The sequence below is a fragment of the Dama dama genome, chromosome 6, assembly GCF_033118175.1.
Source record: "Dama dama isolate Ldn47 chromosome 6, ASM3311817v1, whole genome shotgun sequence".
Taxonomy (NCBI): Eukaryota; Metazoa; Chordata; class Mammalia; order Artiodactyla; family Cervidae; genus Dama; species Dama dama.
Window position 1 is genome coordinate 43,991,349 of NC_083686.1, and position 26,673 is coordinate 44,018,021.

Genomic DNA, 26,673 nt, shown 5'->3' on the forward strand with positions numbered 1-26,673 from the left:
GTTCAAAATTTAGCTATTCTCCATCTAAGTAAATAAAATAAATGTTCTCCAGAGTTTTAGACTCTGTGGGAGAAGGCGAGGGTGGGATGTTCAGAGAGAACAGCATTGAAACAAGTATACTATTAAGGGTGAAACAGATCACCAGCCCAGGCTGGATGCATGAGACGGGTGCTCAGGGCTGGTGCACTGGGAAGACCCAGAGGGATGGGATGGAGGGGAGGCGGGAGGGGGGATCGGAATGGGGAACACATGTAAATCCATGGCTGATTCATGTCAATGTATGGCAAAAACCACTACAATATTGTAAAGTAATTAGCCTCCAACGAATAAAAATAAATGGGAAAAAAAAAAAATGTTCTCCTTAGCTAATGAGCACTAAGAAATTCAACTACTTGCTGCTTTTTTAAGAATATACAACAGTGCTTCAAATGTCACTTGCGGAACTGAACACATGACCTCTCGGTTCTAAAAGATAATGCTCTATACTCAGTGAGTAACTGACGTCAAATCCATACCTTTGTTAGTCCCTCATATTTTCGATAATCGGTGCTCTTTAGCCACTCCATCAGCTTGGCATATCGGAGTAAGTCTCTATGAAATGGATGATGATTAGGTAAAGTCAGTTCAATAGAGTGCTGAGCAAGAGTTGAACTCTGATCATGACCCTAGAGTGAATAAATAAGTACATAAATATCACTGACAGTATAAAGAAACATTGTTGTAACTAAATATCCTTAATAATGATCAAGCATGGCCAAGCAAAAACAACAGAACATAGAAATATAAGAACTGAGTACTTACTTGTCTTTTTTTAATCATCCTGTGTATACAAACTGAACACCACCACCATAAAATAGTCATAAACACACAAGAATGACTCTCTGATAAATTGACTCATTTTATCTTTTAGAGTAGTTGAGAATGAATATTTTAATCAACTTTACCTCTCCCATAACATTTTACAATTGACTAAGCAAATAAATATCATAATATAAACTATTACTAAGAAACACACACCAAACAGGGGAAGTCATTCAAAACAAATTGTCTACATCTATGATATTTCCATTAGAGTCTACGATATTTAAACAGCAGGTGAAAATGCACAGGACACAGAATGTCAGAACGAGGAAGAACTGCAGATGACTGCTTCCTGGGCTTTCCAGGACAGCGCTCAGTGCTCAGCTGCTGGGTCATGTCCTACTCTTTGCCAACCCTATAGACTGTCTGTAGCCTGCCGGGCTCCTCTGTCCATGGGATTTCCCAGCAAGAGTACTGGTGTAGGTTGCCATTTCCTCCTCCAGGGGATCTTCCCCACCCAGGGACTGAACCTATGTCTTCTGCACTGCAGGCGGATTCTTTATCACTGAGCCACCTGGGAAGCCCTTTCCAGGATAACCCCTAATAATAATGTAATTTTAATGTTTCCATTAATTTTCTACAGAAGCAACTATATAATTTTGTTTTTAATCCTTGACATGACTTATATAAATTAGTACGTTTTCAATCAGCCTGAGACAGACGATGCATCCTGACTTTTGTTTTAGAGTCTATGGATCCAGTAGATCAGCTGATCCAACAGAACAAACTGAAATTCAAAGGGTTAAGTGATTCACACAGGTCACACAGGCAGAAGGCTAGAATCTGAACCTTAGTCATGTGTCTCACTTCTGTTTTCTTTTAAAAACATGCCAAACAAAATCATTTTAACCAGAGTCAAAAACTGCCAAAGGTCATTACAAACATCACATTTTAGAAATGTTTACCACATCAGAAGGATGACTGAGATTCCACTGAATCACAGATATTAGATACTGTACACAGATAGAGATTAGTTTTAAGTCTGCTAATGTCTCCAAATTGTGTCTTAATTAAGTTACACTAACTAAAAGGAAGGAGTATTTGACAAACTTGTTATTGCTGATAAATGTTTTTCAAATATTTTACCCTTATTAATAATAATATTAGATATATTTCCATTATCCTTCCTCATTAATTTTTTCAATAATTCAAGACTCAAAATCATGGTTTATGTTCTTCTATAGCTGTTTACTCAGGTCACTGCATGTTAAGTTATATTATTTAATTTAATGTCAGGAAAGCTCTTCAATTAAAAACCTTCATCTCTCCTGCAAAATGGAAGAACCAACATTTATAGAGAATTTTACGGTTTACAAAGCTCTTCTACATATATTACTATTCAAAACTTCCTACTGTAAGTAGCATTTTCAGATCATCATCATGTGAAAATTCACTGATATAAAAACATTATTACCTTCAGACTGTTAAGATATATTAAATATTGTTAGTGTTAACAGAAAGATTTTAAGAGAAACTGGTTTCAAAATATATAGGAAGGAGGAAAATAAAATACTTAAATTGCTTAATTCAATCAATAATATAGATAACTATCCTATCTAGAATTCAATTGTGCTAAGAATTTTACTCTTTATACACTTTAAAAATTAAGACATTGTTTAAAGTTTCTTATTATAGATAAATAAATTAGTAATGATAACTGAAAACCTTTCGAAAAGGACTGGCCATTCTAGATGCCTTTAAGAACACCATGATTCATGAGAAGATGTCAAAATATCAACATTAACAGGAGTTTTGGAAGAAGCTGATTCCAACCCTCATGAATGACTTTGAGGGGTATAAGACTTCAGTACAGGAAGTAACTATAGATGTGGTAGAAAGCAGAACTAGAATTAGAAGTGGAGTCTAAAGATGTGACTGAACTGTTATAATCTCATTTAACAGATATTTAATGGATGAGAAGTTGCTTCTTACGTATGAACAAAGAAACTGGTCTCTTGAAAGAGAATCTACTCCTGATGAAGATGCTGTTAAGGCTACTGAAATGACAACAAAGGATTTAGACTATAATTAATACATAAACTTAGTTGATAAAACAAGTGGCAGGATTTGAGAAGACTGACTCCAATTTTGAAAGAAGTTCTACTGTGGGTAAAATGCTATCAAACAGCATTGCATGCTACAGAGAAATTGTCTGAGAAAGGAAAAGTTGATCATTACAGCAAACTTCACTCTTGTCTTATTTTAAAAAATTGCCATAGCTACCCCAATCTTCAGCAATCACTGCCTTGGTCCCCCAGCACCTTCAACATTGAGGAAAGACCCTCCACCAGCAAAAAGATGATGACTCAGATGGTAGGCTCAGAGGGTGGTTAGCAATTTTTAGTAATGAAGTATTTTTAAAATAAATGTGTACATTCTTCTGTTAGACATAATGCTATTGTACACAATAGGCTACAATACTGTGTAAACATAGCTTTTTTATGCACTGGGAAACCAAAAAATTTGTGTGACTTGCTTTACTGACACATTCACTCCATTGTGGTGTCTCTAAGGTAGCCCGTATACAGCGCTGTAGAGTTTTAAGTACACTGCTTTTACCACATCCTCACAAGCATCTTGAGGGTAGCAGCCATTTCTTACTCTTACATACGGAGGACAGTGAGTCCTGTCACACAATGTGACACACAAATCAGACACACAATCAAAATTTGATGATGAACAAAGACATGTAACCCAAAGCGGTAATCAAATCCTCCCAGTGTGTCCCACAACCAGGAACAGAAATCCCCTTGTTTCCCAACTCTTTGCTAGGTGACACGAAGTATTAAATTTAACACACAGAAAATCTCTTTTCTGTACTTGGGACACTGTCTTTCATCTTCTTCAGCACATTCCAGGTTGTTGCAACATTCTGGTTTTTAACATGCATTACTCACATGTAACAACGCATATTAGACTTTCAGAACTGGGATGCATTCATTTTAAACAAAGCCATTAGTTTATAAGGCAAGGAAGCAAAATCACAAATAATAGCATGTTATAACAAACAATTAAGGGTGGAGAAAGGATTATCATTTACTGACTGGTATTTTCCGTACCATCTACAAATGTGGACTACACCCTGCCAACAGGATAATTTTAAAAAACTAGGGAATTGTGTAAAAATAGATATTATTGAAATAACAGTGTAAGAAAAATGTGCATTAGTATTTCCTATGTGATTCCTAGGTTTACTTTTCTCCTGAAGCTTTTCAAGTCAAGTGGAATGTTAAGAGAGTCTTCCCCTGTTTCCCCCTTGCACGCTTAGTTAGCTGGCCTTCCTTTACTCCCACGGTACCACCATAACATACACCCTCCCTCAGTCTGTCTGTCTCCCTTCTCTAGATTGTGAGCAACTAGAGCAAAGAATCAGCCTCTCATCTATTCCAACGAAATGTCTGGAGTGCATCTTTAATCACTTGGCAAATGACTTCCAAATAAAGGAGTGAGTGAGTGAATGAAAGAATGACAGAAAGAAAGGCAAGCAGAATGAGATTAAATGCCTTTTGGATCTAAATAAACTTTCTGTTATGGGACATTAAAAAAACTGCCACAAATATGGTTAACAGGTAGCTCAAATCAGTAAATTATAACTATAAAGATTCTGCTGCTATTAAGCTTAGTAAACTTTACAGGGGAAAAAAAAAAAGAATCGGAGAAGCTGGAGCCAAAGTTGATGTACTCACAGGCACGGAAAGAAAGTAGCACCTGTTATAGAGCTGAAGGAGGGCCTGAGTAAACTAATCAGAAATAAAATAGAGTAAATACAATTGTTTCAGAATACTACAAAGTGAAAACAAAATAAGAACCTAGAATATCAGTCAGCATTTCTTGATGAATAAAATTTCACTCAACTTTTTTTTTGGCCCCAAATCCCTATTAAAGAGATGATAAATACACAAAATCTAATTTATGACACCTAATTTATTCAAGAAATGTTAAGTCTAATTTATTATTTATTAAATAAAACACCTTCTAGTCAAACCCCTCTAAGGTATACTTAATAGTAACATTTATATCATTGCCACAACCTTAATTATAACACCCTTTCCACATAAAAATAGAGATAAAGGTTTTCTATAAGATTAAATCAACTAGAATTTACAACTGAGTTAGTCATTTTTCTCATATTTATAAGTATATGGAGCCAATGAAACACTGAAAACATGGAATCAAGTCCCTGTTCTCACTTGAAAATATTGAAAAATAAAACAGGCCAAACATTAAACACGTAACAAGTTTGGACTTATTTTTATAAACAAGATTGTCTAAATGGGGTATATGTAACATGCAAGCATAATTATTTAAAACTTAGGGAATTTTGGCTAAAAGGAACTGTCTTCATAGGAGACCACTGAGGCCCCCAAAACATCTATGAGCAAATACACACATATCTAAAAATATTAAAATCAAATAAATATATAAAGGAACATATTGTGCTCCCAATTAAATACATTAAAATTTTTTTTCTGTGACAATTTCATTTCAAGCTACAGGAACATGACAGTACTATAATAACATAAAATTACCTGTTGAACAAAAACATTGTTGAGGTGACTGGCCAGTCTCCGGGCAAACTTCTCTCGCAAATCACTGAAACGATGCTGCTGCTGCTCAACTGCCAGAAGCATGTCATGGCCTGAAATCGTGACAGCTTATTCAATGGGTTAAAGAGCTCCCGGATGTCTAACGAGTGCATTTATAACAGAAGCCGTATTTCAGTTCTGAAGAACTCAACCTTTTACTGGTTTATGCGTGTGTTTATAAAAGAAAGGTAAGGGGGAAAAAACAGCATAACTCAGCAATCCTCACGCTGTGGTCTTTCCTCAGCCTCACCTGGGAACGGTCAGAAACATGGATTCTAAGGCCTCAGAGCAGACCTACTGCTTCTGTGGTGGCCCTGAGCAGTGATCCTGATGCAAGCTCAAGTTTAGGAACCGCTGGTCTAGCAAAGCCTTACGGCATCTACTTTGTGCTAGGTCCTGTGAACAGCACTGAAGAGAAATCCTGGTGCTAACGTAGAGTCACTGATGGCCAATCAGAAGGTACTGAAATGAAGAAGTTCTTCGTGCCAATATAAATTATGTTTGATAGTAAGTGAAACTTGTTTCAATAGCTAATCATCTAACCCTAAACCAACTGCCTCATGGACTTCTTGTCAAAAGCTTTACACTAAGTCAGAAGCTTCGTCCTAGGTTCTTGGGCAGATTTTATGGTCATACCTGGTCGCAGAGCTACATTCATGCACTGCAGCAGGGCATCTGCAGCATTGGTGCAGGCCTCAATGCCCCTGGAAGAAGAAAGATCTCCTTCCTCAAGTGCCTTTATATGACCTTTGGCCAGGTCCATGTGGTTCTGGAATGTAAATAAACACACCATTTGTCTGTGCACTCTTAGGAAGTTTATAGGTAAGATGCTACTCAATCCTATTACTGGGTGTTTGAAACTTCAGTATTTTTAAATCTTGCTCTCCTAAGGAAATTAGAAAATATTTGCAAATGGGCTTTAGAGATCATTAGTTTTTTTTTTTTTTAAATTGTTGTTAGTAGTTTATAACCATGCTTACCACAAGAAACTCTATCTCAGATAGGAGTTTTACGTTATTAGTGTTACTGAGATGAATGAGGTGGTTGCTTTCGGAGATCTGATCCATCTGTTCTTTTACACTTTGGAGCATTTCCTCATAACTGCTCAGTTTCAATTCAATCTGATCCACCTCCTTGAGAGCCTCATCCAGTAACTTCATTAGGATGTTGACTTGCTTTTCAGAGGCCATGATAGACTGGATGTTGGCCTACACAGTTAAAAAGAGAAGTAATACTTCACATTCTTCAAATGAAATATCCATAAATCTCTTTGACAGCAGAGTGACTCAGCAGCAGCGGCAACAAAGGCTGACATACACATCTACACGTCTACTTTAATTGGCTGCTTTGTGTTTACACTCCACTTTTTCACACAGTATTTCAGGGAAGCACACATCCCCTTATGTGGAGGTTAGGGACCAGATCTCAATACCGCATATTTAGGGCATGCGCCATGATGTATCATCAGCAATGGTGGACTCTCATTTCTCTAAGTTTAGTGGCGTTAGGTTATACCATCTCTGACACTGCTTCCAGCTCTATCAACTATAGACATTTTCTATAATCTGCAACATTTATGTAAAACCCTAAACAAAAGCATAATAATCACCTATGCTAATACCTTAGTTAAGAGGGTAGCAGTAGCATGCCAGTCTTTAACAGATACATGGAACTAATTTATAACCGTAGCATGATTTGTACTAATAGGATGTGGAAGAGCCTACTGCCATAAGATAGCTCCTTCTACAATATTCTTTCTTTTCTCTTTCATTTGCAACTACTTTTTTCCCCAGACAAAGTAGCAACAAACCACCAATCCCTTATTAATATATTCTAAAGACTCTATTGATTCTGAATTCTCTGAAATATGGAAGCTTTCAAATCCAAAATTAAACTGCAGAGTAATGTGATGACTTGGAACACAGATGCAACATTAACTAGAAAATACAAACCACAAAGCCACATTAAGAAGGCAGATAACATGATATGAGGAAAAAATTTGGATAAAGAATTAAAATAATATCATTGTATGGGTGATGCTAAAATTTCACATGTTATTTTATATACTATTCATAATAACTCCCTTGTAGGTGCAGCCCAACTGTAAAGCAGCAGAGCTCTGACCACTGAATCTTAAGCAGCAGAGCTGTGACTTGAACTGATCCAGGACAATTTTCACTTCAACATCTTGAAGTCTCTTCTAGGCTTTACTTCCAGAGAGTTTTACACATTTGTAAGCTTGGACTATTGGTGTAATCTCTGGACCTCAGTTCAACCTTATAACTTCTGTACCTTTCATGTATAAAATGCCAACAATCTTTTAAGTCTTTAAAACATTCCTTATTCTCTGAGAGTTTTTCGTAAATGCAGACTTTGCCTAATAAAAGGACACCCCCCTCACAAAACACTCATTTTAGATTTTTCTCGTAAGAGAGGTAGTACTGGTAGCGTTGTACTCCCTAAAGATGTACATTTAGATACACGCTCAGACATGTCATACAGATAAACAGGACCTCCCCCAAAGCAGCTCAGAGGGGGGTCGAACACCCTCTTGCCCTGGCTCTCCTGTTCACACTACACTATTTTGCTCTCTTTGGGTAAAGGGTTCACTTCTCTCAGCTCACTCTCCCTCCTTCTAACTTGTACCTATTTTTTTCCCCCCAAACCACAAAAATGTTATTCTCTTGCCCTGAACTATTCTGAAGTGTTTCAGAGGCTGGGGGAATCAACCCAGGGTGGTTTCTGGTTGGCTACTTTCTACTTCCATCACTTCAAATCAAGAACCTCCCCAAATCCAGAACCTCAGCCAACTGCCTTCACTGGCCTAATAGGAATGGTTCTGTCTTTGGACCAAGGACAGTGAAAGACAGAGGGAGGGCAGCTGGTAATGCACTTCTAGGGAAAGACAGCAATAATCACACTATCTAGGCTTAAAGGCAGAGGCAGTAGACTATGAACATCACCAGTCTCCTCAGTTTACCACATATCACTAGTCACACGTTACAAGAAAGGCTTACCCCATCTAACACCTGCAGCTCTCTGGACAACCTTTCTGCAAAGGCCTCAGCATTGGAAATTGCATATTCACAGCCTTCCATCATTATCTCGATATCCTGCTCTTCTCTTGCATTTAACTCTTGGTATTCATCCACTGCCTCTTCGTCACCTCCTGTCACACTCTGATTTTCTCCACTTGGAACAGATTCTTAAAAGAGGGTAAAAATTAAAAATAAAGTAGTAAAAAACTAGGAAGGACAACAACATTGTACTTATAGGTAAGGTCAGTTATAAGCACAGGTCACATTTAGTGGCTGAAAAATAGGAAAAAAATGATCCAAAATATATGAAAAAAAACTTATATTTATGAAGAACCACATGTTAACATAATGTCTATTATAACAAAAGCATGCAGTCTAATTTATTGACTTGTGTTAAAACAGGCCTTAGTCACACTTTTCCAAAACATTATTAAACTATAAAACAAATATAAAACCGGAAACGAAACACGTGTACAAGCCTAACCTTTTTTTTTTCCTACCTGAGATAACTGTTGCTCTAATACAATAATGCTTATGAATTCAGGACACATGAGAAACAATTTGCTTTCCTTTTTTTTCCAGGTAACACCTTCTTCTGTTATTTTTGTTCTTTTTGTCTTTGTTATGTTTTGTGTTTTCCTCCAAATAACTTTCAATTGAAATTTTAAAAATGCATCTACAATTCATAATTTATTTTGGGCAATGAAAATATTAACTGAAATTTCCATTTCTCTCTGTAAAAATTTTTCACATGTGTTTATAAAATTTCTAAGGATCAGCTAATAGAAACTTTCTCAATATCTGTATAGTAAGAACAACATCATGGCTGTGTAAAACTACAAAAATTTCAGCTATCTTCCTGCTTCAAAACAAAAGACCAGGAGGTCAGAACTGAGATGCTTTCTAGATAAATGTTTCAGTTCACTTTCTGGAAAGAACAGACTCAGCATATGGGATTTTATATAAATCTTGAGATCAAGAGATAAAATGAAAAAAATAATTTTACCCTTAAATAAACCTCGAAACAAAGTTACTGATTTTCAACAATTCACAGGACACGATTTAAAACACAAATTCCAAGTGTTTTAGATATTCATTATTTTGTACGAAAATGAGAATCTACATGCAGCATGACTTGAGGTACGTTAACTTGTCCTTGAACAAAACACACCTAATTCAAAGTAACAAATGATTTACTCTTAAGAATGCTAATTAGGCAGGTTTAGATAACATGCCAGAAAAAAAGGAGGGGCTAAAACTTTCGGCACAGGCAATTACAGACTGCAGTACACAAACGCAAGTCCCTCAGAGCAGCATCTCCCAGCTCCCAGTCCTTTCCAACAGTCACTCTGGAAATGTTCAAGTGTTTTGTGTGCAGCTTTTTAGCCACTAGGGGGCAGGGGACGCCCAGATCATTCTGCACAGCTCCTCACACAAGTAAACATTTAAAATAAACAAATATTTTAAATGATCATAATTGTTTCAGAAGTATTTTCTCTTCCATAAAACAGTTCTTTGGAAGTCAATAATGAATACTATCATTAATTTTTATTAGCATATGGATTTTGTTGTAATACACTTTTCCCTGCACACAATTTCATAAAATATGCAACCAACAGTAAAGAACAATGGCAAGTAATAAAAATATATGGAATAGAATAAGAAGAAAAGGTGTTACGCACCTTCTGTAACTTTAGGCAGTTCTGGAGAGTAAAAAGGTATGAAAAAAGCAGAGGAAAGTAAGCAAAGAATATTAGCTGGGTAGAAATGTACACAGGTTTAAATATTAAAAATACTACCCACATCTCATTTGAACTTCATGCTAAATTAAAGCTTAAAAGACAATGTCAAATACAACTACCAATTGGAAATATTCATCAGAAGCTAAATTTCCAGAGTTCATTTTTCTTATTCATTTTCTGACAGTGACTAAAAATACATTTATCTTTCTATTTTCTCTTAGTAACATACAGTACTGCCGAGACCTTGGAGGAGAAAACTGGAAAACAGATTACTTCCTGGGGATTATTTTTAGGTCAGTTGTGACTCATGCATTTAGTCTAGTTATTTTCACTCAAGACCCAAAACCTTTACCCAGACACTCCCTCACAATGGATTAGTCATAAAACTTTGTTAGAAAGGACAAAATGGAAGCAATTTAAAAAAAACACACAAGATATCAGTTCAAGCTGGCTCTTAAGAATTCAAGTCAAAGATAAAAAAAAAAAAAAAAATCTGGCTGTAAGAATGAAAAAGAAAAGGCCAAATAAAATCTTCTAACTTAATCTGTTAACAAAGCCCTGTTTTAAAAATATTATTCTACCAAGAAGCCCCAGTTACTAGCATGAACATTCAGTTGTCACCAATGAAAACTACTAAAGCTGTTACTGCAATGAACAGTCTTACTTGAATGATTATTTAGCTCTTAAAAGGAAATGGTGATAATTTCTCATTTGTTTTCTAACATAACCCAAAGCTTAGAGACTTAAAAAAAAAAAAAAAATTAGTGGCCATTATTTTAAAGTCCAGTAAAACATTAAACTAGTTTATAGTCATTAATAAAACTACTATATAAACTCCATTAAATCAAAGCAGTAGCTACTGATATATAGAAAGTGATTTTCAAAATGAGATACTTAAGGATCCTAGTATTCTTAAAATTGATCTCAATTAGGTTAATGTTTATAAAAATGTCTACACCTTTGCTTAAGGCTCTGAAAAATTAAATGACTTCTCTTTTTTTAAAGCTAGTCACCTTATTCTCAAAAAACAGCAATACTCTTTTTATTGATTTTGGTGCTATTCCTCAATGAGATAAATACAGGTAGGGTATGTATTTTCCCATATTGTTAACTGAACAAAATATACTGGTTTAAAATACATTTTAGGCAATAAGTAACAACTTGAAATATATAATATTTGAAAATGGAACAGAAAGCTTATGGATCATTCACTGATCAGAATGTTCAATCCTGAAATGCTGAAAAAGGAAAAAAATTTAAACAGCTCAGCTGGTAAAGAATCTGCCTGCAATGCCAGAGACCCTGGTTTGATTCCTGAGTCAGCAAGATCTGCTGGAGAAGGGATAGGCTACCCACTTCAGTATTCTTGGGCTTCCTTGGTGGCTCAGCTAGTAAAGAATCTGCCTGCAATGTGGGAGACCTGGGTTTGATCCCTGCGTTGGGAAGATCCCCTGGAGAAGAGAACGGGTACCCACTCCAGTATTCTGGCCTGGAGAATTCCATGGACTGTATGGTCCATGCGGTTGCAAAGAGTTGGACATGACTAAATGACTTTCACTTTCACTCAGAGCACATTAAGCTATTATTCAAGGCATGGAAAATCACCATAAATTCCTTAAAGGTCACCAGAGGCTAACGCTGGCGAGATGGCAGCCCCAAAATCTCGGACATGAGGCCGGCCCCACCGCAGGGAGGAGTGCAGGGCCCCTGCCGGTTCCAAGCCTCAAGCCCGAAAGCTGGAATGGGCAAACTAATTAACAAGTGATGGACAAGAATGCTACATTTAAGGAGAGAAAGATAGGCGGCCGAGCAGCAAAGGAATTAAGTAAAACAAAATGGAGAAAGGACAGAGGCCAGCAGCTAAGTCAAACAACAGTCTGAAGCACCTGAAGTTGACATTTTTATAGGTCAGAATGGTTGAATATTGGCAATTTCAGATATTTCAACTTGACGGAATAGAAGCCTCTATTTTTAAATACTAATATACAACTTAGGGCAAATCTTTCTAACAAATAACTTAGGACAAATCTACTTATTTTCGTCCCCTTAGTAAAGAGAGGCTACAACTCTGTCCACCTGCTGCTACTTCAATTACTTTCCTTGAGATGAGGAATACAACAAATTGTATCTGCAAGGCACACAGAACCATCTTCTCACAACATGTGTGCCCTTATAAAAGAAATTTTAAAGTTACAGAAAAAAAAACCTCATTGTACATTTTCAATAACAGTAGAGTTTTTGTCTTATAACACAAAATAATCCCTAGTGATATTCCTGAAGATGTATGATCTAAAATACCTTAATTTACTTCATGTCTAAGGACTTTACCCTATATAACAGAATAATAATCACTAATATACAATTGAGTACTTACACAGCTTTGGCACTGTTCTCATCATGTTCATATATTAAGTAATTTAATCCTTATAATACTCTTATGGAGTTGATACTATTATCTCTGTTTCTGAGATAAGAGAAATTGAAACAAAGAGTAAACCAAGGTCACAAAACTATAGTAAGGGACAAAACCAAGATTTGAATCCAGGCAGTCTGACTCCAGACTTGTATTCTTAAATACTACACCTATATACTACACAAAAATACAGCTATAAAGATACTCATCTCAGAGTTGTTTAAAATAAGCAAAGATTGTAAAACTTTTAAAAAGCGACTAGTTAAAAAATATCCAATACATTGTATATCCAATACAATGGAATACTATGGTGCCATTAAAAATACTGTTCAGTAAATGTTTAATAACATGGAAAATGTTCACGACACATTATATGAAAAAGAATGGGAGGTAACAACGTAAATTTATTTAAAAACAAGTATTTAAATATGCATAGAAAAAAAGACCAGAAGAACATCTAACAAAATGTTAATAGTAGTTATATATTTCAGGATTAAGCTTATTAAGTGACTGAATCAATTTTCTATAACAAATAAGCATCACTTCCGCATAAGGAAAATTATTTTTTAAAAAAGATATTTCAGAGTTTTTATTACTTTGAAGAATGCCAAATTATATATTCACTTACAGATATACTTTATTTTACATATACATTTTTATTTAACTTTACCTTCCAGAAGCTGTGAGCTAACATTGACGAAATCAATTTTCTTCCGAAGATATCGCTGATTCAATTTCCAAATGCATGAAATAAATGCATTCTTTTCAGCAGTGCTGCTGGCAACCCATTTATATATTTTTTCAAAATGTAAATCAAATTCAGGATTTTCCTGCAATAAAAATACACAATAGATATCTATAATTCAATAAAACAAAAAGAAGCTGAAACTGTTGTTGCAAACAAAAATCACCATTAAAATTCAACTAATTAACTTGTAGAAAATAGTTCAGAAAATTCAACTTATAGCAAAAATTTATTTGCTTCCCAAAAGAAGCTGAATTAAAAACAACATAGTTGGCAATTTCCCTTCTATATCCCTTAGGTCTATACGTGAAAGTACAGGATGTCTACTTAACAGCATGTGTTTCAGCTTCCTAATTTATAAGATGACAATGGTGTTGAGTTTTGATTTTTCTTTTTAAATTGCCTTTTGGGGTTTCAGAGTTACACTTTTTCTTTAATAATGTGCTATTATTCATAACTGTGATTTGACACTAATTCCTTATAACATATGAGAAAAAATACAATCTATATCCGAGTGTGGTTTCCAAGAACACATGAGGTGGAAAGCAGGGACTGCTCCTGTTTTCAGTTCTGAAAACACAGAATAATTAAGAGTGTTTCAAAAGTAAAAAATACTGGTGGCCTTATTTTAATGAAAAAGAAGTCCAACTGATGTGAGAGAACAGCAGAAGAATTATTACAGAAATAATTTCATGCCTTGATATTCTCCCTTGAATGCAGAACTACTTGATTACTATATAAAAAATGAAAACACATAGATGTATACTTTTCTTCACACCTAAAGAATTAAAAAATAGTCTCAAATGTTTTTAATGTTCTGTAGAAGGCTAATCATATACATTCCATTAAAGTGTTGTTTCGGGGGGTAAAATATAAATAAAGACCATAAACATGGAAGAAAAGTGATACCAGACTTTTATTATGAAGATCTGAGATAATTTAATGATTAAGACTTGACATATTACAGTAGGATGGTTGTATTAATTAATTTATAGCTCAATAAGCAGAACTAAAATGACAAGAGATTAAAAATTTTCATTTACAATGAAAAAGTAATTATAATAAATTGTTGCAGTCACTATGAAAAACAGTATGTAGGTTCCTCAAAAGACGAAACACAGAGTTGCCATATGATCTAGCAATCCCATTCCTGGGCATGTATTGGACAAAACTATAATCTGAAAAGATACATGCATCCCAATGTTCTCTGCAGCACTATTTACAATAGTCAAGACACAGAGACAACCTAAATGTCCACCAACAAATGAATGGATAATGATGATATGGTACATATATACACTGAAATACTACTCAGCCATAGAAAAGAATGAGACAATGTCATTTAAAACAAATGGATGCAACTAGAGACTGTCATACTAAGTGAAGAAAGTCAGAGAAGGACAAATACCATATATCACTTATATATGGAATACAAAACATGACACAAATGAACTTATCTGCAAAAGAGAAAGAGACTCATAGACACAGAGAACAAACTTGGGGTTGCCAAGGGTGAGGAAAAGTGGGGGAGGGACATGTTGGGAGTCTGGGATTAGCAGATGCAAACTATATATGAGAGAGAGAGAATGAATAAACAAGGTCCAACTGTATAGCACAGGGAACTATATTCAATATCCTGTGATAAACTATAATGGAAAAGAATATGAGAAAGAATGTATATACATGTCTAACTGAATCCCTTTGCTGTAGAGCAGAAATTAACACAACACTGTAAATCAACGGTACTTCAGTAAAATACACTTTAAAAAAAAGGTAATTGCATTAGTATCTATAAAGAAATCTAACAGTCTTGGCAACCAACACGAAACTTGATGGGAAATGATCTCTTCCCTGGGAATATTTCCCATAATGCCATAAAAGAAGCTGAGTGCTCCAGCAGCAACACTCACACAAATCAATGTGTGATGCTAAATGGCTGTTAGGCTGTGTATAAAATTTTTATGTTTTATATCCCTATATAGCATACACATACGAAGGTGCTTGCATAAAATGAAAAAAAAAACCCATTAAGCAAGTCAGCAATGAGGTGTCAGCTGAGGAACGTATTCAAATAAGCATTCAGCAATGTTAGTGAATTACACAAGTCAATGGGCTTATGAAATGTAAAACTATTGAAGAGAAGAAAGCTTTTTAATAAAGGTGAGTTTCTAAAAAGCCCTTAAAGTATTTTGTCTTAAACAGAAAATCTTTCCTCTTGATGCTTCCCATAATAACAGAAATTATTATATAATGCAAAGTGTTTTTAAAAATCTCATTTTCATTTTCTTTTCATATACATACACATGCACCCACACTCAAAGCACCTGTCAGACACCGTTTTCCACATTCCACATTTTTTAAAAACTTGGGTGCTTTGTAGGAATCAACAAAGGCCCAGTTTCCCTAAAATACTTAAAGAAAAGGCATTCTCTCCACTTTGAAAGAAATCACAACTCTACAAATATGCAGGACTCTCCTAAACTTGTTTTTGTTTCTTTAAAAAATTTGTTTGCACCGGACTCAACCGCTTGTCATTCTGTCCAGCTTTTAGATCCTCAGAGGTCTGAATCAGGGTCAGCCTAAAACCAGACTTGTATTTTATCAGACTGCTCTACAAAGGTAGAGCTTTTCACTTCTCTGTGCCTTTTGAATCAATGTAAAGACCTGAAGAGCTCACTCAAAGGGCACCTGCAGTTCCAGTACTCTAAGCCTTGCCTACAGCCCCATCCACAGTACGGAGGATATGCTGCAAGGCACTCTGCGAGGGCCCGTGGGCTGCAGAGGAAGACGAGGGCAGGCTTAGAGAGGCTGAGGCGGAGGAGGTACATGCTTTAACCTGAGAGCTCTACTTGACTTCTTTTTTTTTACTTTAAGGGGTACAGCTGTGAAAAGCCTTGAACTGTCAGGAATAAAGGTGCTCCTTTATCATGATTATATTATTCAACCTTCTTGGAATTTGAGAGTGACTTAAGCGAAAGGTGTGATATCTTATTTCTTTAATATCTTACATTTTATTCTTTCTGGAGAAGGAAATGGCAGCCCACTTCAGTATTGTTGCCTGGAAAATCCCACGGACAGAGGAGCCTGGTGGGCTACAGTCCATGGGGTCGCAGAAGAGTTGGGCACGACTTAGTGACTTCACAACAACAACTGTACTCTTTAAAGTCCTTAGAATAAGGGGTGTAACTCAGCGCCATCACGAGCCACGATGTTCAAACCACGGCTTCACAGGGCCAGCTCAGCTGCCTCAGCCGATGATTCTGCATTAATTTGTGAGGGCTACCTGAGGAAGATTCACTTTGATTATACTTTACGTGATTTTTTTTTTCTTCTTTTTTTATGTGATTTTGAATAAGGTTTTACCAAAACAATGATTTTTTTAAAAACTCACACTACAAACCACTTTAAAATCCATACTAATTCACGGATTCTATACTAAGTATTCCTAATCTAAACAAAGAAATGTACAGTCAAGGTTATTTTGCTCCAATTATGTAGCTTATGAACAAACATAACTGCAGCTCAAAAAAACCCACAAACAATGAAACAAGCTTACATGTTTACTTATTTTCAGTAGCCTGAGACTGAGAAGTGGGAGAATGGAAGGCTGGACCATACACTGTAGTCTAATTCAAGGTTAGGTGGTGAACCACTGGGTCACAAAATAAGTTTAGATCATCTTAGAAGTCAACATACTATGTTCTAAAATGAAAGACATGTCAAAGAAAAAAAGAAAAACATACTTTAATAGCATCCTTGGCATCTACCACAGCCAGGTCTCGAAGGGCCCAAGCAATCTGCCTTTTGTAGAAATCTCCTTTATCAGATTTCTTGACTTTGACCACCTTCACCTGTACAGGGCGTTCAGTTGTCACTGTTGAATAAAACATACACTTTCATTAGAGACTTTATTCATCTCCTCATTCTTCATTCATTCATTCATTGCAAACAGCTGTCAAATGCCTGGTGTTGTTTAGTCGCTAAGCAGTCTCTGACTCTCTGCGACCCTCATGGACTGTAGCCTGCCAGGCTCCTCTGACCATGGGATGTCCTGGGCAAGAATACTTGAGTAGGTTGCCATTTCTTTCTCCAGGGGATCCTCCTGATGCAGGGATTGAATCCGTGTCTCCTGCATTGGCAGGCAGATTCTTGACTGCCACCACATGATACTAAAGCAGGAATAGTATTTCATAACAAATGTTATGACTGAGGAATACACAGATTACTAAAAGAAGAATCTATATCAGACTATAGGGTCAGAGGGAGATTCCTTAAGAAGTAAAACTCTTAAAACTCAACAATAAGAAAAAATATTCTGATTAAAAAAAGGGCCGAAGACCTTGACAGACATCCAGCCAAAGAAAATATACAGATGGTACATAAACATATGAAAAGATGCTCCACATCATTTCTCATGGGGAAAATGCAAATTAAAACAATAGGGAGATACCACTACACACCCACTGTTGCTTAGTCACTAGTCGTGTCTGACTCTATGTGACCCCACAGCCTGTGGCCCGCCAGGCTCCTCTGTCCATGGGATTTCCCAGGCAAGAATACTGGAGTGGGAGGTCATTTCCTGCTTAGAATGGCCAAAATCCAGAGCACTGACAAGACCAAACACTTGTGAGGATGTACAACAACATGTACTGTCACCTACTGATGGTGGGAACTGAAAATGGTATAGTCGCTTTGGAAGACAGTTTGGCAATTTCCTAACAAAACTAAATGTACTCATACCATACAGTCTAGCAATCATGTCCCATAGTATTTACCAAAAGAATCTGAAAACATGTCCACACAAAAACCTGCACACGGATGTTTATAGCTGCTTTACTCAAAACTGACAACTTGGAAGCAACCAAGATGTCCTTCAGTAGGTGAATGGATAAGTAAATTGTGGTATATCCAGACAATGGAATGTTACGTGGTGCTAAAAACAAGTAAGCTGTAAGCCATGAAAACCAGTGGCGGTAACTTAAATGCATATTACTAGATGAAAGAAACCAGTCTGAGAACGCTACACACTATTTGATTCCAATTACTATTTGGTCTTCTGGAAAAGGCCAAACTATGGGGACAGTAAAAAGATCAGTGGTCACCAGGAATTGGGGAAGAGATGAACATGCAGAGCAGAGACAATTTTTAGGGCAGTGACAATACTCTATGACATTATAATGACAGATATATGTCATTATCCATTTGTCCAAACGAACACCAAGACTGAACCCTAAGGTAAACTATGGACTTCGGGTGATTATAATTTGTTAATGTAGGTTTATTCTTGGTGACAAATGTACCACTGTGGTGAGTGGTGGAGAAAAGCTATGCATGTAAGGGTAAAGGTATAAATGGGAATTCTCTGTACCTTCCTCTCAATACTCTTGTAAACCTAAAACTGCTCTAAAAAAATAATAAAGTCTTAAAATGTATTAATGCTAACAAGAATTATCATTTATGATGGTACAAAAAATCTAGGAATAAATAAATACCTAGGAGTAAATACAACACATGTGCAAAAGCCTTTAAAATTATAAAACTTACTTAAAGTCTTTTAAACTATAATCCTTGTTGAAGGGCATTAAAGAAGACCAAGAGAACCACATCATATGCATGAACAAGAAGATTTTATATAAAAATGCACATTCTCTCCAAAGTGAACTATAGATTCAAAACAATTCCAATAAAAATCCTAACAAAAGTTGGAACATGACAGGTTGATTACAAAATTTAGATAAAACAACGAAATACCCACAAGACAACATAAAAACCAGATATAAGAAAGGGCCCAGAAAAAAAAAAAACCACTCATCACTACAAACATGGACACAGGTAAATCAAAGACTGAAATATGAAAGGTAAAATTATAAAACTTGTAGACGGTAATACAGGAGAATACTTTTAAGAGCTTCCCTGGTGGCTTAGATGGTAAAGAATCCGCCTGCAATGCAGGTGACCTGGGTTTCATCCCTCGGTAGGGAAGATCCCCTGGAGAAGGGAGTGGCAACCCACTCCAGTATTCTTGCCTGGAGAATCCCATGGACAGAGCAGCCCAGTGAGCTACAATGCATGGGGTCACAAAGAGTCAGACACGACCGAGCGACTCACACACGACATGACACACGACAGGGGAGGGAAGGACATCTTAAACAAGAGACAAAAAGGCCGTAAGTGGTCAGATAAACGATCAGATTGACTAATCTGATTTCATTAAAATTATAAATGTCATCAAAAGGCATCTTAAAACGTGAAACCACAAGCCACAAACCAGGATGCATATAACCAACAAATTAGCACCCACATTATATAAAGACCTCAAAGAATCAACCAACCGAAAAGGACAACCAACACAGTAGAAAAATGAACAGAAGGCTTAAACAGGCAAATTTAGGCAATAAATGACTGACAAATTCATGAACAGAGACGTAATCTCATTTTTATTTAGGGAAATACAGTTTAAAACCACAATGAGATTCTATTTCACACGCGCCAGATTGGAAACAATTGACAGTCTGTTAAAACCCAGTGTCAAAACCAAGTTTAGACTAAGATGTGGAGAACCCAAAATACACACTGCCTGTGGGAGTACAATCAGTACAACTACTTTTGAAAATAATCTGTTATTATAGTGTTGAACATTCACATGCCCGTGACCCAGCAATCTCATACTTAGCTATCTACCCCAGAAAATTCTTGCCTATAAACTGGCAGACAAGGACAAACATGTTTTGTTTCCTGAATAGCAAAACCTGGAGACAAATCTCCTGGTCATCACTAGTAGGATGGGTAAGTAAACAGTTGTACTCTCAAAATAGAACACTACATAGAAATGGAAATAAAAGACTTACAGCCATGGGAGAAAAACAGAGGTAACACTCATTAACATGAACCTACTGATGAGTGGAAGTCACAAATGAATACATGTGTTACAATTCAACTTATGCTCAGTTTAAAGCAAATCTGACAATATATTATTTGAGATTACAAACATATATGGCAAAATGATAAAGAAAAGCAAGGAAACAGTAAATCAAATCTCAGGATACTTGTTACCTCTTAATGAGGGAGGGAAGGGAATGGGAGCAGGGCAGGGTACACAAGCGACTTCAAAGGTAACAGTAATATTCCTTTTATTCTGGGTGGTGGCTACACAAGTGTTCATACCTTTATAAGTTATAGAAGTGCTTTTGTATCTTTTTAAGATTTAATTAAAGACAACTGAAAAAAATGAATTTGCTGGCCCAACAGTTTTTCCAATCATAGAGACAATGAGAATATTTTACAAACAACCAGGAAATGTCTCCAAGGAATAAAAGAAATCTTTCCTTATTAAATACTCACCCGTGGCACATAAAAAACAGTTCTTTTTCTTTTTTCCTGCCTTGCAGACATTGACAATACTCAGCAGGCGTTCGTCATTCGGAGTAAAAATGTCTCTTTGTAATGCATGCTTGATTGCTGTCATCTTTACTCAGCTGAAAAATTCAGAGTATAGATATTACACTCGTCAAAATCATTCTTCTTATATTGTTCCATTTAGGATTAGGAAAAGACCTTATTTATGGTTAATAAGCATGGGGGAGTAATTTCATACATTTGTACACTAACATCGTAAAGATAAGACACTGTATGTTTGGAAAAGAAATTAGAGAACCAGTATTATCAAACTCTAAGATCTTTGGAAGTGCTCACCAAATATTAAATATTTTTTAAAAAAAGATTTAAGAAAAATTAGAAGGCCCATTCCCAATATTTAAATATAAATTTCCTATATAAATAACTTTTACAACTCAACAACAAAAAAACAAATAACCCAATTAAAAACTGAGCAAAGGGTTTGGGAGACATCTCTCCAAGAAGACATATGAATGGTTAAAAATGACATGGAAAGATGCTCAACATCATTAGCCATTAGGGAATCATAAATTAAAACAATGAGATACCTACCAATTTACACCTGCTAGGACGGCTAAAATTAGAAAAGACAAGTGTTGGTAAGGGAACTCTCATATACTCCTGATGATTGTAAAATACTGCGGCTGCTCTGGAAAATAATTTGGTGGTTCCTCAAACAGTTAAATGTGAATTTACCACATGACCCAGCAATTCCACTCCTAGGTATATACTCAAGAGAACTGAAAATGTCTGTCCACACAAAAACATGCCCATAAACATCCACTGCAGCCTTATTCACAGCAGCCAAAAGTGGAAACATCTCAAATGTCCTGGGGAACAACAAAATGAAATATATCCATACAGTGGCATATTATTTGGCCATAAAAAGGAGCAAAGTACTGATACATACTACTGACACACAGATGAATCTTAAAGACATTATGTTAAGTGAAAGAAATCAGTTGCAAAGGGCCACATATTTCATGATTCCATTTATATGAAATGTCCAGAGTAGACAAATCCACACAGACAGACTGATTTCTGGTTGCCAGGGGTGGGGGGCAAGCAGGCATAAGGAGTGACTGCTAATGTGTAAGGGGCTTCTTTCGGGGATAATGAATATGTCCTTCAATTAGACAGTATTGATGGATGTATAACACTGTGAATATAGTGAAAACCACTGAATTATATACTCAAAAAGGGTGAATTTTATGGTATATTAATTATATCTTTAAAAAGCTGTTGTTAGAAAACAGTTTTCCACTTGTCTTCCTTTTCTCATCTAATTCAGTGTCTTTTTTCAAATAGCAACTTAAATATTTTCAATTTTATTTGTTAAATGTACTGAATACATAATTGTGTGTGTGTGTGTGTGTGTGTGTGTGTGTGTGTGTGTGTGTGTGTGTGTGTATCACTATTTCCAATGCAGGTGTATAGTATTTAGTACATGTGAGCTGGCTTAGGAAATTAGCTTCTACTTCTAACATTGTTTCTGTGGGAAAATGAAGGAATTATGAGTTTTAAATAAGTGACTTTAAATGTATTTTTATAATACAATGACACTTTTGAAAGCTCCTCTATTTTACTCAATCTGTAACATTTCTATCTCTGCTCCAATTCAAAAAAATTGCTTTTCTCAGAAAAACCACATCTTCCCACTTCCATCCCTATTCCCCCTCATCTCAGCCTCCAGTCTTCTGATCTCCCCTTTCATCCTGTTCTCTTAGACCATCTGGCCTCTCCAAGCTTAATTTCCTTCCCAGTCTAGCCTGGAGGCAGTGTTTATTTCCATACACCCACATCATTCCTTTCAATGATTTTGCTCCATTTGTAGGCCAGTTCACCCTGCTCATCAATCTCCACAAACTGTCTTTTTTCTCTCCTTCTCCTGGGCTACCATCTAGCCCTTAAGAAGGTCTCATATCCATGCCCACTGTACTCATTACAACTTTTAAATCCAATCAATGCTAAACTTTCAATGCCGCTCAGCAATTCCTTAACACTTCCTTTGATGATCCCTCCTTCTACTCCATCGGTGTTGCAAATCCTTTTTTTCTCCTTCAACCCCCAACTCTGTCAGTCTACTTCCTCTCTGCAGATGACTTCTCCATCTACCCTGGAGAGAATATAAAACAATGAAGAGCAAGTTTCCCCAACTGCTTTCTTCTCCATCTTTCTACATTCCATTTTAACCTCCATTCCACCCATTATAAAATGTCTACGTTACTATCTCTTTCACATGTTCTAGATCCTACCCATATGCTAAAAGCTCAACTCTATCCTTTGCCGAAGCCACGCTGGATACTGGCCAGTTTGCTTTTCTATCTCCAGGCTCTTGTTTGTGCAATTTCTTTTTTCTCAAATTCTTTTCTCCCTGGGAAATTCCAATTCATCCTGCTAAAATATGACCTCTTTTGTGAAATAGTCACACACACACACACAAAAAAAAAAAACCTTTCCTCCTTCTCTAACATTTCCCCTCTACTCTGCTAACACAGCACTTACAAACCATATTGTCCAGTTACTTGTATTCTTTTCCCCATTAAGAACATTTTCTCACAGGCAAGGCCTGTGTCTTATTCATCCTTATATTCCCAGAACTTGGCAAAGACATAGCAGACAGTTAATAAATTCACCAAAATAAAGGCACCAAATAACCTGACAGCTAAAGCATTTTGCTAATTTTCCTTCATCTACACATCATTTACCCACTCCAGTACTCTTGCCTGGAAAATCCCATGGACAGCAAAGCCCGGTAGGCTACAGCCCATGGGGTCCCAAAGAGTCAGACACAACTGAGCAACTTCACTTCACACATAATTTATCCTTTCTGGTCCTACTGCCAAGGTACAATCTAGGTTCACACCAACTACATCTATTTAACACCATAGCATCTGGTTACCTCTTTGCAAGCTTCCATAACCCTAAAATGCTCGGTAAATAATATTAAAACATACCTTTCATCATAATATGCCCTTGCTCAACACTTTCCTAATGCTCCCAAAGACAAAACTTTCACTCCAAGCCCTCTGATCATTCCAGCCTTTAAATCTTTGCTTAGGAGATTTTCTATGCAGACGGTATCATCTACCCAAATCCTAACTACATTCCATAATTTACATGAACTTGATTCAACACAGACAATCCTAAAGGAAATCAGTCCTGAATGTTCAGTGGAAGGGCTGATGCTAAGCTGAAACTCCAATACTTTGGCCATCTGATGCAAAGAACTCCTTGAAAAAGACCCTGATGCTGGGAAAGGTTGAAGGGAGAAGAGGATGACAGAGGATGAGATGGTTGGATGGCATCACTGATTTGATGGAGATAAGTCTGAGCAAGCTCTGGGAGCTGGTGATGGACAGGGAATCCTGGCATGCTGCAGTCCATGGCGGTCACAGAGCTGAACAGGACTGAGCGAATAAAGTGAACTGATTCAATACAGACCTTAATCCAAATTGATCTCTCAACTGCTATACCACTTACTGCATTTGTTAAACACCCAGCACTTACTGTCCAACTGGTTCATAAAGTCACAAGTTCCTGGATCTCAAGAACCCTCTTCAAGGGGTGGGGGGTGGGGGGGGGATGGCTGGGGGAGGAGGTGTTTTAGCAGTTTCATGTTCCTTCTTAGTAGGTACTAAACAAATACCTCTTGAGGAAATCTCAGCTGAATTATAAAAACTGGTTAAATGAATGAATGACTATTAGTGGTCAGCATCTATCACCCAGCCCCTCTTTGGTCAAAAGCAAGGACTGACAGTATGGTAAACGGTAAAAACAAGAGAGGAACTAGGCACAGTTGATAAAGGAGTTAGGCAGAATGAAAAGCTCTACACGTTCAGCAAACACTGATGCCTACTAAGTGTCAGGCAAAATTCTAGGTTACCATGGTGAATATGACAGACATATCCACGAAGACAGGAAGATTCTTGCCTTCCACGGCATCTACCTTATAAAGATGGCGTGAGTAACTCTCCAGTGTTTATAGTACTTTTTTGGTTAAGTCAGTGAATAAATCATTAGAGGTTCTTTAGAATTATTTCCCAAGTATAAGAACCCATGTCTGACCACGTTCCAGAGGCAGTCAGCCACAATACTCTATGTCGGTCCTTGTTTCCTTAAATGCAGCCGGATCACTACAGGATGTGACAGATAACTTGCAACTAGCAGTGCCATGTGAGTGAGTGTGTGTGGGCAGTACCCTGTCTGCTATCCAGACACTTTAGTACATGGAGCCCTGAAGAGAACACGCCACTGCATGGCAACAGGGAAAGGCACTTAGGAGACTTAGAAGAAAATGAGGATTTGGACAAAGAAGGGGAAGGTACTGCCACGCCCTCCTCTCCTGGTCCAAGCCAAAGAACAAACTGTTCAAGACCGTTTCTCACGATGAAATCTGATTTTCATGGGCGGAACCGGAAAAGGATGTCAGGGCTGCCCTCCCAGCCCCCCAGGATAACAAGGGGTAACGGGATCCTCCCACCGGCCTCTCCCCCTTAGCCAGAAAGGCTGGGAAGAGAAGGGGGCCTTGACGGCGGAGGAAGCAGTACCCAGCCCCCGGCGCTGAGCCAGCAGCGGGACTGAGGAGCCGCCTCAGAACCTTGGCGTCCACCCCTCCTACGTTCATTTGTCCGCCGCCGCCAGGACCGCCCGGCAGCCGCGGCCGAAGGCTTACCGCAAGGCCGGACCGAGCCCGGCTGTGCCGAGGCGGGTCCTCCAAGACGGAGACCGGACAGGACTGGGGCGGCCACCGTTACTAGGATGAACCCCTCAGTTAAGCAGTGAACTGGGAAGCAGCCGTCCGGCCACCACTTCCCATATCCGGGCATGTGACACACCTCCCCGCCGGAAGTCGGTTGTGTTGAGACGGAAGCAGTCGCGGCTTTGGCCTTTGGCGAGGGGGTGGGATCAGGTCTCCCCGGAGGGGCGTGTCTATGACAGGCCGGGGCGGGCCTTGTCGCTGGAGAATGACTCCCGACCTGGGGGATTTGGAGTGCATATTCCTTTCTCTAGAAGACTTATTTATTAAGCTATTTTCAACAGTTCACTTAAGAAGAGATCTGATCAAATGTTTTCTTTTTTGCACGCGTAAAGTTCAGTTAAATTTAGATCAGTTCAGCCGCTCAGTCTGTCCCTATGAACTTTGCGACCCCATGGACTGCTGCTCACCAGGCCTCCCTGTCCATCACCAACTCCCATGAGCTTGCTCAAACGCATGTCCTTCGAGTCGGTGATGCCATCCAACCATCACATCCTCTGTCATCCCCTTCTCCTCCTGCCTTCAATCTCTCCCAGCATCAGGGTCTTTTCCAGTGAGTCAGTTCTTCACATCAGGTGCCAAAGTACTGGAGTTTCAGCTTCAACATCAGTCCTTCCACTGAACATTCAGGACTGATTTCCTTTAGGTGCGATCTCCTTGCAGTCCAAGGGACTCTCAAGAGTCTTCTCCAACACCACAGTTCAAAAGAATCAATTCCTCAGCACTCAGCTTTCTTTATAGTCCAACTCTCACATCCAAACATGACCACTGGAAAAACCATAGCCTTGATGAGAGGGATCTTTGTTGGCAAAGCAATGTCTCTGCTTTTTAATATGCTGTCTAGGTTGGTCATAACTTTCCTTCCAAGGAGTAAGCGTCTTTTAATTTCATGGCTGCAGTTACCATCTGCAGTGATTTTGGAGCCCCCCAAAATAAAGTCTCTCACTGTTTCCATTGTCTCCCCATCTATTTGCCACGAAATAATGGGACTGGATGCCATGATCTTAGTTTTCTGAATGTTGAGCTTTAAGCCAGCTTTTTCATTCTCCTCTTTCACTTTGATCAAGAGGCTCTTTAGTTCTTCACTTTCTGCCATAAGGTGGTGTCATCTGCATATCTGAGGTTATTGATATT

General features: G+C 37.6%; 1 protein-coding gene across 3 annotated transcripts in view; it reads right to left on the reverse strand.

The window, feature by feature from the left end:
* The window catches only part of EXOC1 (exocyst complex component 1), a 52,143-nt gene extending 26,520 nt beyond the window's left edge, over positions 1 to 25,623 (reverse strand). For all 3 annotated transcript variants that reach the window (XM_061145913.1, XM_061145914.1, XM_061145912.1), the window contains exons 1-9: positions 25,456 to 25,623; positions 20,727 to 20,860; positions 17,129 to 17,259; positions 13,311 to 13,470; positions 8,465 to 8,652; positions 6,428 to 6,655; positions 6,084 to 6,216; positions 5,391 to 5,500; positions 516 to 665 (exon numbers count right to left, since the gene is read on the reverse strand). In XM_061145913.1, the coding sequence (XP_061001896.1) occupies positions 516 to 665; positions 5,391 to 5,500; positions 6,084 to 6,216; positions 6,428 to 6,655; positions 8,465 to 8,652; positions 13,311 to 13,470; positions 17,129 to 17,259; positions 20,727 to 20,850 (1,224 nt within the window). In that variant the 5' untranslated portion in view covers positions 20,851 to 20,860; positions 25,456 to 25,623. The remainder of the gene's footprint in view (positions 1 to 515; positions 666 to 5,390; positions 5,501 to 6,083; positions 6,217 to 6,427; positions 6,656 to 8,464; positions 8,653 to 13,310; positions 13,471 to 17,128; positions 17,260 to 20,726; positions 20,861 to 25,455) is intronic.
* Between the last annotated feature and the right edge of the window lie 1,050 nt (positions 25,624 to 26,673).